The sequence below is a fragment of the Hemibagrus wyckioides genome, linkage group LG19 (assembly GCF_019097595.1).
Source record: "Hemibagrus wyckioides isolate EC202008001 linkage group LG19, SWU_Hwy_1.0, whole genome shotgun sequence".
NCBI classification, from domain to species: domain Eukaryota; kingdom Metazoa; phylum Chordata; class Actinopteri; order Siluriformes; family Bagridae; genus Hemibagrus; species Hemibagrus wyckioides.
Genome location: NC_080728.1, coordinates 20,987,501 through 21,000,000, shown reverse-complemented (window position 1 = coordinate 21,000,000; position 12,500 = coordinate 20,987,501). Strand labels below are relative to the sequence as shown.

Below are 12,500 nucleotides of genomic sequence, written 5' to 3'. Positions count from 1 at the left end.
ATCTACATCACACCAGTACCACATCATCTACATCACACCCACACCAGTACCACATCATCTACATCACACCAGTACCACATCATCTACATCACACCAGTACCACATCATCTACATCACACCAGTACCACATCATCTACATCACACTCACACCAGTACCACATCATCTACATCACACCCACACCAGTACCACATCATCTACATCACACCCACACCAGTACCACATCATCTACATCACACCAGTACCACATCATCTACATCACACCAGTACCACATCATCTACATCACACCAGTACCACATCATCTACATCACACCAGTACCACATCATCTACATCACACCCACACCAGTACCACATCATCTACATCACACCAGTACCACATCATCTACATCACACCAGTACCACATCATCTACATCACACCAGTACCACATCATCTACATCACACCCACACCAGTACCACATCATCTACATCACACCAGTACCACATCATCTACATCACACCAGTACCACATCATCTACATCACACCAGTACCACATCATCTACATCACACCAGTACCACATCATCTACATCACACCCACACCAGTACCAACATCATCTACATCACACCCACACCAGTACCACATCATCTACATCACACCAGTACCACATCATCTACATCACACCAGTACCACATCATCTACATCACACCAGTACCACATCATCTACATCACACCAGTACCACATCATCTACATCACACCAGTACCACATCATCTACATCACACCAGTACCACATCATCTACATCACACCAGTACCACATCATCTACATCACACCAGTACCACATCATCTACATCACACCAGTACCACATCATCTACATCACACCAGTACCACATCATCTACATCACACCAGTACCACATCATCTACATCACACTCACACCAGTACCACATCATCTACATCACACCCACACCAGTACCACATCATCTACATCACACCCACACCAGTACCACATCATCTACATCACACCAGTACCACATCATCTACATCACACCAGTACCACATCATCTACATCACACTCACACCAGTACCACATCATCTACATCACACTCACACCAGTACCACATCATCTACATCACACCAGTACCACATCATCTACATCACACCAGTACCACATCATCTACATCACACCAGTACCACATCATCTACATCACACCAGTACCACATCATCTACATCACACCAGTACCACATCATCTACATCACACCAGTACCACATCATCTACATCACATCAGTACCACATCATCTACATCACACCCACACCAGTACCACATCATCTACATCACACCAGTACCACATCATCTACATCACACCAGTACCACATCATCTACATCACACCAGTACCACATCATCTACATCACACCAGTACCACATCATCTACATCACACCCACACCAGTACCACATCATCTACATCACACCCACACCAGTACCACATCATCTACATCACACCAGTACCACATCATCTACATCACACCAGTACCACATCATCTACATCACACCAGTACCACATCATCTACATCACACCAGTACCACATCATCTACATCACACCCACACCAGTACCACATCATCTACATCACACTCACACCAGTACCACATCATCTACATCACACCAGTACCACATCATCTACATCACACCCACACCAGTACCACATCATCTACATCACACTCACACCAGTACCACATCATCTACATCACACCAGTACCACATCATCTACATCACACCAGTACCACATCATCTACATCACACCAGTACCACATCATCTACATCACACCAGTACCACATCATCTACATCACACTCACACCAGTACCACATCATCTACATCACACCAGTACCACATCATCTACATCACACCAGTACCACATCATCTACATCACACCAGTACCACATCATCTACATCACACTCACACCAGTACCACATCATCTACATCACACACACACCAGTACCACATCATCTACATCACACCAGTACCACATCATCTACATCACACCAGTACCACATCATCTACATCACACCAGTACCACATCATCTACATCACACCCACACCAGTACCACATCATCTACATCACACCCACACCAGTACCACATCATCTACATCACACCAGTACATCATCTACATCACACCAGTACCACATCATCTACATCACACCCACACCAGTACCACATCATCTACATCACACCAGTACCACATCATCTACATCACACCAGTACCACATCATCTACATCACACCAGTACCACATCATCTACATCACACCAGTACCACATCATCTACATCACACCAGTACATCATCTACATCACACACACACCAGTCACTGAGAGAGAGAGAGAGAGAGAGAGAGAGAGAGAAAGAGAAAGAGAGAGAAAGAGAGATGGGGGGGGGTGGAGAGGAGAGAGGAGAGAGAGATGGAGAGGAGAGAGAGAGAGAGAGAGAGAGAGAGAGAGATGGCGAGGGGAGGGGGGAGAGAGAGAGAGAGATGGAGAGGGGAGGGGGGAGAGAGAGAGAGAGAGAGATGGAGGGGGAGATGGAGAGGGGAGAGAGGGGGGGTGGAGGGAGAAAGATGGAGAGAAAGTGATGGAGAGATTGATTTAGAGAGAGAGAGAGTGAGAGATGTAACTGAAGCTGTAATTCCACATGACAGCTGGTTATATAGTTAATCACACACACAGCTCTTTTTTTTTTTCCTTTACAGTGATCCCGGGCTACATCACCCAAGGTACCTGATCCCACGCCCATAACCATGGCAACCACACCTCTGCTCCAGCCGCAGTGTGTCTGGTTCTAGCGATACGGTACGGAGCGTCACACGGGACAGACAGCTAAGATACACCAGAGCGGCTCTGGGGCATGTTAGTGCTCTGATACCCCGCAGATGTACACCATTACCATGTGCTCTCACACAGAGCTGACACTGGAGACTCCTTCCATAAACCTTTAACACACTAACACAACCAGCATGGGTTCAAATCCCAACAAACACCAGTCTAACCACACCCACACACACACACACACACACACACACACACACACAAGCAGCATGTGTCCAGTCATGTCACGCAGTATTAATGCACTCAATTTATTAATCTCTCTGCTCAGGATGTGCTGAGTACAACGTGGATAAAATTATTAATATTAATAACGATAATTATTATAAGAATAAGTGTTTAAATCATATTTTACAAACAGAAACGCTGAATATTCAGGAGAATCTGAGCAGGCATGTGTACGGACACCTAAAAGCCCTCTTTAACAGATCAAAGGCCCAGCTGTCACTCAGGCCGTCACCATGGAGACAGGCCCAGCAGTGCAGGGGAGGTCACCCTGGCAACAGAAGCTGTGGGAGGAGGAGGGGGGGGAATGGGAGGGGGGAGGGGACTGCTTTTGTATTTACTTATTTGAACAGAGAGAGAGAGAGAGAGAGAGAAAGAACAAGAATGTATGGGAGTGAAGAGGATGGAGAGAGCAGGAAAGGAAGATGGGTGAGACGAGGAAGGATACAGACAGATGGAGGGATGGAGAGACAGACAGGCAGGATAGAGAGACAGGTTTGTAGCAGAAATCAGAGCGAGATAAAGATAGAGTGATGGGAGAGTGAGAAGAGAGGACATGTGTGTGTGTGTGTGTGTGAGATACGCACTCTGAGCCGGCAGCCATGTTGTCCACCCCCACTGGGATGACTAAGCTCATGACGCTCTGTGCTGCGAGTGTGGAGTCCTACTGAGAGCAGAGCCGAGCGATCCCAAACACTGACACATACCAACCACTGCACGCATGGCACACATCTAAATGCATCCACTCCACCTGAGAGAGAGAGAGAGAGAGAGAGAGAGAGAGAGAGAAAGAGAGAGAGAGAGATAGATAGACAGACAGAGATAGAGAGAGAGAGAGAGAGAGAGAGAGAGAGAGAGAGAGAGAGAGATAGATAGATAGATAGATAGATAGAGAGACAGAGATAGATAGAGAGAGAGAGAGAGAGACAGAGAGACAGAGAGAGAGTTAATATCAGTAACAGCAGTAATATATTCTACAGCTCGGGATAAATGTTTCCCTTAATAACTATAAAGGTAAAGAACATCTGAGTGATGTATATACACTGTGAGAAGTTCTGCACACACACACACACACACACACACACACGCGCACACACACACACACACACACAAACAGGAAGGAGGTGAGAGCCAAGATTGTGACTCAGAGGAAGGGAAGTAATACAAGTGGAGCTCAGAGAGAGGGAAAACACACACACACACACACACACACACACACACACAAGAAATCAGTTATTTCCTTATACTTTATAAACATAAATAAATATCACTTAACAGAAATCATCACAGTATCAGGTAAATTCATGAAGGAGGAGGAGTCACATAATCATCACAAATAACAGTAAACAGAAATATATTTAATATTAATAGAAAAATAAATATTAATATAAATAAAAATATGATACTACAATCCTCAAAATTAATAAAAAAAAAATTTGTAATATATACAGCAGAAAAAAAATCTAATATATATATATATATATATATATATATATATATATATATATATATATATATATATATATATATATATATATATAAAAACACAAATAAATAAATAAATAAATCAAACAATTTTTTTTGTTTTAATTTATTTAAATTAAGAAAGTGCACTTCGTCTTCAGAAGAAAAAAAATCTGGGATACTTTTTATTCATTTACACCAAACACACACACACACACACACACACACACACACACAGAGGATGGAAATAATCTGCATAAAACACAACTGCTGCCTTTACAGTGTAGTGCACTACTGCATTCATACCACATAGGGGAGCTGCCACACACACACACACACACACACACACACACACACACACACACACACACACACACACCCGCCATGAATGAAAAGAAAGGAAAACACAACATGGAGGCTGTCTCTTCTCCTCCCTCCCTCTTTTCTCCTCCTCTCTCTGGCTTTTTAAAGCAAGTACAAATTCTCACAGACTCTCTCTCACACACACACACACACACACACAGAATGAGGGAAACAGACGGAAAAGACGCAGAGAGAGAGAGAGAGAGAGAGAGAGAGAGAGAGAGAGAGAGAGAGAGAGAGAATAATGAAGCAGCACTGTGTGTCAGATGGAGGGCGGGGGTAACCTCTGCGGATGTGGGCGGGATTAACTCGGTGATTGACAGCTAAGGAATACCTTGTTCCCCAATCAGATTCTATGTGGAGTATCAAGTCCTGTGTCTGTAAGAAAAATCCATTCAGCAACCGAATCTGTTTCATTCATCAAACCTCACATTATTCTAACCTGTCTGCCTGCCTGCCTGTAGACCTGTCTGTCTGTAGATCTGTCTGTCTACCTGTCTTCAGACTTGTCTGTCTTTATAGATGTCTGTCTGTCTGCCTTCCCCATCCACCTGCCTCTCTCTCTTCCTCCATCTACCTGTCTCTCTCTTCCCCATCCACCTGCTTGTCTATCTTCCTCCATCCACCTGTCTCTCTCTCTTCCCCATCAACCTGCCTGTCTTCCTTCATCCAACTGTCTCTCTCTCTCTTCCCCATCCACCTGCCTGTCTTCCTTCATCCAACTGTCTGCCTGTCTTCCTCCATCCACCTGCCTGTCTTCCTTCATCCAACTGTCTCTCTCTCTCTTCCCCATCCACCTGCCTGTCTTCCTTCATCCAACTGTCTGCCTGTCTTCCTCCATCCACCTGCCTGTCTTCCTTCATCCAACTGTCTGCCTGTCTTCCTCCATCCACCTGCCTGTCTTCCTTCATCCGACTGTCTGTCTGTCTTCCTTCATCCACCTGCCTGTCTTCCTTCATCCGACTGTCTGTCTGTCTTCCTTCATCCACCTGCCTGCCTGTCTGTCTTCCTCCATCCACCTGTCTGTCTTCCTCCATCCACCTGCCTGTCTTCCTTCATCCAACTGTCTGTCTTCTTTTATCCACCTGTCTCTGGTATTATTGTGTTATTCATTCATGGTGTGCTCAGGCTTTAGGAAGATAAACTTCCTGCTTTAGGAACATAAACAAACAAACAAACAAACAAACAAACAAACACACACACAAAGCAAGAGACAGAGAGAGAGAGCCAGAGAGAGAGCACAAGCGAGAGAGAGCAAGAGAGAGAGTGTATGGTTTCCTCTGGAATTAAAGTGCCGTGGTTTTTCCAGCTGTTTCTCTCTCTTATACACACACACACACACACACACAGACAGAGAGCCCTTTTCTATGCTTGCTGCCGTCATAGCTCAAGAATGCATGCATGTGTATACACACACACACACACGCAGAGAACGGTGTTCCAGACATTACTGATGGAGAAGAAATAAAGAGGCAGTGTAAAGCAGTAGAGGCCTAAACATGAGTCGTTGGCCCCTCCCTCTGTTATTCAATATGAACACAGCACACACACACAGGGAGAGAGAGAGAGAGAGAGAGAGAGAGAGAAAGAGAGAGAGAGAGAGAGAGAGAGAGAGACCCCCTTCACTCCTCCTTCGTGTCTCTGCCTCTGTCTCAGCTGGATTACTCTCCCTTCCTTGCATACGTCCTAAATAAAGCGCACACACACACACACACACACACACACACACACACACACACAGAGGAAAAGGGAGGGGAGTTGGCGGAGAGATGCAGTGCCAAAAGAAACAGAGGGAGAGAAGAAGACGGCCATTTGAACAGGCGCGCGTACAGAGACAGAGAGAGAGACAGAGAGAGAGAGAGAGAGAGAGAGAGAGAGGGAAACAGAAAGAGATAGAGACAGAGAGAGAGTGACAGATAGACAAACAGACAGAGAGAGAGAGAGAGAGAGCGACGGAGACACAGAAAGAGTGAGAGAGAGGTGAAGGAAAAGTGTAAAATAATCCAAAGTGTGAATTATCTCTCCATTAAAGAACGACAGATCATACTTTTTCTCTGTTTATAACCACACTTCCTGTGTGAACAGGAAGTAGATGTAAGTTTCTAGAGAGAAAAACAGAGGAACTTGTTGGAACTTCCAGGACGATACTGGTGATGTCACAGTTGCTCCACCCACATTGTGTTATTTATTTATTTCCCTTACTTTAACTTCTTATTCTTTGCGTTGTTGCTGCTAGCAGATACGACAGAAACGCTGTGGCCCATGAGGGAAACGAACTAGCGTCAGGACAGGCTAAGTTCTTGCGCATACCATGCTCCTCTGCCTAGCGTCCTGCTAGCCAACGTCCAAACTGGACCAGCTCAGGGCCAGCGTCCAGCCGGCATAGTTCTTCTGGGTTCTTCTGGCATGGACAATACGATGGAGTCACAGGGAGGTGGAGTGTATGATGGTAAATAGCAGCTAGTGTAACAGTGTAATCATTTTTTAATCACACACTCCCAAACCTGGAGCATCCTGACCATCGTTCAAAGCTGACCACGAGTCACAACCACATCCATCTAAATCGGACCAACAACCTCATGTCCAGACACAAAAAATAGTCTGAAACTAGAAGGTCTGGTCCAGTCTTGTCACTGACTGCTGAAGTGAGACTTCCTGTTAAGTTTGCTGACCTTGTGGTGAACCTGATCTCTGATAATGATGAGAAGACCTACCTGGAGAACATTTAAAGCCTGGAGAACTGATGCCAGGAGAACAACCTGTACTCGACTATCAGGACTTCAGCATGAAGCAGTAGAGAAACTACCACCTCCTTAAGATCAACAGGACCCCGGTGAAGAGAGTGGACGCTTCTCAGTACCTTGCTTTTCACATTCAGCAGGACCTGTCAGGGTCCAGTCACATCAGCACCCTGGTGAGGAGCTCCTATCAGCTTCTTTACCACCTTAGATGATTCAAACTTTAAGTTGCTAAAGAACTTCTACACCTACACCATTGAGAGCATCCTGCTGGGAAGCATCACAGTCAGGTTCAGGAACAACACCAATCAGGAGAGCAGCTCTCCAGAGCGTGGTGTGATCAGCTGACCGTACCATCCACCCTGACCTCCCTGACCCATCTACAGCAACTGGTGCTGGACCAAGGACAGGAGCATACTGCAGGACCTCAACTAGCCTGCTGGCTACTGGTCAGTCACTGACTGTGTCAATGCCTCAGCACACAACTAACATCCCGAACACACATACACACACATATACACACACATATACACACACACACACACACAACACCCTGAACATACACATACACACACACACACACACACACACACAACACCCTGAACATACACACACACACACAATGCCCTGAACACACACACACACACACAACGCCCTGAACGCACACACAACACCCTGAACACACACACACACACACACACAACACCCTGAACACACATGCACACACACACACAACGCCCTGAACACACACACACACACACACACACACACAACACCCTGAACACACACACACACACACAACACCCTGAACACACACACAACACCCTGAACACACACACACACACACACACAACACCCTGAACACACATGCACAAACACACACAACGCCCTGAACACACACACAACACCCTGAACACACACACAACGCCCTGAACACACACACACACACACCACCCTGAACACACAACGCCCTGAACACACACACACACACAACGCCCTGAACACACACACACACACAACGCCCTGAACACACACACACACACAACGCCCTGAACACACACACACAACGCCCTGAACACACACACACACACACAACGCCCTGAACACACACACACACACACAACGCCCTGAACACACACACACACACACACAACACCCTGAACACACACACACACACACACAACACCCTGAACACACACACAACACCCTGAACACACACACAACACCCTGAACACACACACACACACACACCCTGAACACACACATACACACACAACGCCCTGAACACACACACAACACCCTGAACACACACACACACACAACGCCCTGAACACACACACAATGCCCTGAACACACACACACACACACACCACCCTGAACACACAACGCCCTGAACACACACACACACACAACGCCCTGAACACACACACACAACGCCCTGAACACACACACACACACAATGCCCTGAACACACACATACACACACAACGCCCTGAACACACACACACACAATGCCCTGAACACACACACACAATGCCCTGAACACACACACACACACAATGCCCTGAACACACACAACGCCCTGAACACACACATACACAACACCCTGAACATACACACACACACACAACACCCTGAACACACACACACAATGCCCTGAACACACACACACACAATGCCCTGAACACACACACACAACGCCCTGAACACACACACACACACAATGCCCTGAACACACACACACACACACACACAACGCCCTGAACACACACATACACTCACACACACAACGCCCTGAACACACACACACAACGCCCTGAACCCACACACACACACACACAACGCCCTGAACCCACACACACACACAACGCCCTGAACACACACACACACACAACGCCCTGAACACACACACACACACACAACGCCCTGAACACACACAACACCCTGAACACACACACACACACACACACACACACACACACACACACACACACACAACGCCCTGAACACACACACACACACACACACACACAACACCCTGAACACACATGCACAAACACACACAACGCCCTGAACACACACACAACACCCTGAACACACACACACACACACACACAACACCCTGAACACACATGCACAAACACACACAACGCCCTGAACACACACACAACACCCTGAACACACACACAACACCCTGAACACACACACACAACACCCTGAACACACACACACACAACGCCCTGAACACACACACAATGCCCTGAACACACACACAACGCCCTGAACACACACACAATGCCCTGAACACACACACATACACACACACACACACACAACACCCTGAACACACACACACACAACGCCCTGAACACACACACACACACACAACGCCCTGAACACACACACACACACAACACCCTGAACACACAACGCCCTGAACACACACACACACAACGCCCTGAACACACACACACACACAACGCCCTGAACACACACACACACACACACAACGCCCTGAACACACACACACACACACAACGCCCTGAACACACACACACACACAACGCCCTGAACACACACAACGCCCTGAACACACACACACAACGCCCTGAACACACACACAAACACAACGCCCTGAACACACACACAAACACAACGCCCTGAACACACACACACAACGCCCTGAACACACACACACAACGCCCTGAACACACACACACACAACGCCCTGAACACACACACACACACAACGCCCTGAACACACACACACACACAACGCCCTGAACACACACACACACACAACGCCCTGAACACACACACAAACACAACGCCCTGAACACACACACAAACACAACGCCCTGAACACACACACACAACGCCCTGAACACACACACACACAATGCCCTGAACACACACACACAACGCCCTGAACACACACACACACAACGCCCTGAACACACACACACAACGCCCTGAACACACACATACACACACACACAACGCCCTGAACACACACACACACACAACGCCCTGAACACACACACACACACAACGCCCTGAACACACACACACACACAACGCCCTGAACACACACACACACACAATGCCCTGAACACACACACACAATGCCCTGAACACACACACACACAATGCCCTGAACACACACAACGCCCTGAACACACACATACACAACACCCTGAACATACACACACACACACACACACACAACACCCTGAACACACACACACAATGCCCTGAACACACACACACAATGCCCTGAACACACACACACACAATGCCCTGAACACACACACACACAATGCCCTGAACACACACATACACACACAATGCCCTGAACACACACATACACACACAATGCCCTGAACACACACAATGCCCTGAACACACACATACACACACAATGCCCTGAACACACACATACACACACAATGCCCTGAACACACACATACACACACAATGCCCTGAACACACACATACACACACAATGCCCTGAACACACACACACACACACACACAATGCCCTGAACACACACATACACACACACACACAATGCCCTGAACACACACATACACACACACACAATGCCCTGAACACACACATACACACACACACAACGCCCTGAACACACACATACACACACACACAACACCCTGAACACACACATACACACACACACAACGCCCTGAACACACACATACACACACACACAACGCCCTGAACACACACATACACACACACACACAACGCCCTGAACACACACATACACACACACACAACGCCCTGAACACACACATACACACACACACACAACGCCCTGGACACACACACACAACGCCCTGAACACACACACACACAACACCCTGAACACACACACACACACAATGTCCTGAACACACACACACACACAACACCCTGCACATACACACACACACACACACACACAACACCCTGAACACACACACACAATGCCCTGAACACACACACACACACACACACTGCCCTGAACACACACACACACACACTGCCCTGAACACACACACACACACACTGCCCTGAACACACACACACACACAATGCCCTGAACACACACACACAACGCCCTGAACACACATACACACACAACGCCCTGAACAAACACACACACAACGCCCTGAACAAACACACACACAACGCCCTGAACAAACACACACACACAATGCCCTGAACACACACACACACAATGCCCTGAACACACACACACACACACAATGCCCTGAACACACACACACACAATGCCCTGAACACACACACACACACAACGCCCTGAACACACACACACACAACGCCCTGAACACACACAACACCCTGAACACACAGACACACAACACCCTGAACACACATGCACACACACACACAACGCCCTGAACACACACACACACACACACACACACAACACCCTGAACACACATGCACAAACACACACAACGCCCTGAACACACACACAACACCCTGAACACACACACACACACACACACACAACACCCTGAACACACATGCACAAACACACACAACGCCCTGAACACACACACACACACACACAACACCCTGAACACACATGCACAAACACACACAACGCCCTGAACACACACACAACACCCTGAACACACACACACACACACACAACACCCTGAACAAACACACACAACACCCTGAACAAACACACACAACACCCTGAACAAACACACACACAACGCCCTGAACAAACACACACACAATGCCCTGAACACACACACACACACAATGCCCTGAACACACACACACACAATGCCCTGAACACACACACACAC

General features: G+C 47.4%; 1 protein-coding gene across 2 annotated transcripts in view; it reads right to left on the bottom strand.

Moving 5' to 3' along the window:
* kmt2e (lysine (K)-specific methyltransferase 2E) overlaps window positions 1-12,500 on the bottom strand; it is a 50,099-nt gene that overhangs the window by 29,238 nt on the left and 8,361 nt on the right. For both annotated transcript variants that reach the window (XM_058417139.1, XM_058417140.1), the window contains exon 2: window positions 3,675-3,838. In XM_058417139.1, coding sequence (XP_058273122.1) covers window positions 3,675-3,724 — 50 coding nt within the window. In that variant the 5' untranslated portion in view covers window positions 3,725-3,838. The remainder of the gene's footprint in view (window positions 1-3,674; window positions 3,839-12,500) is intronic.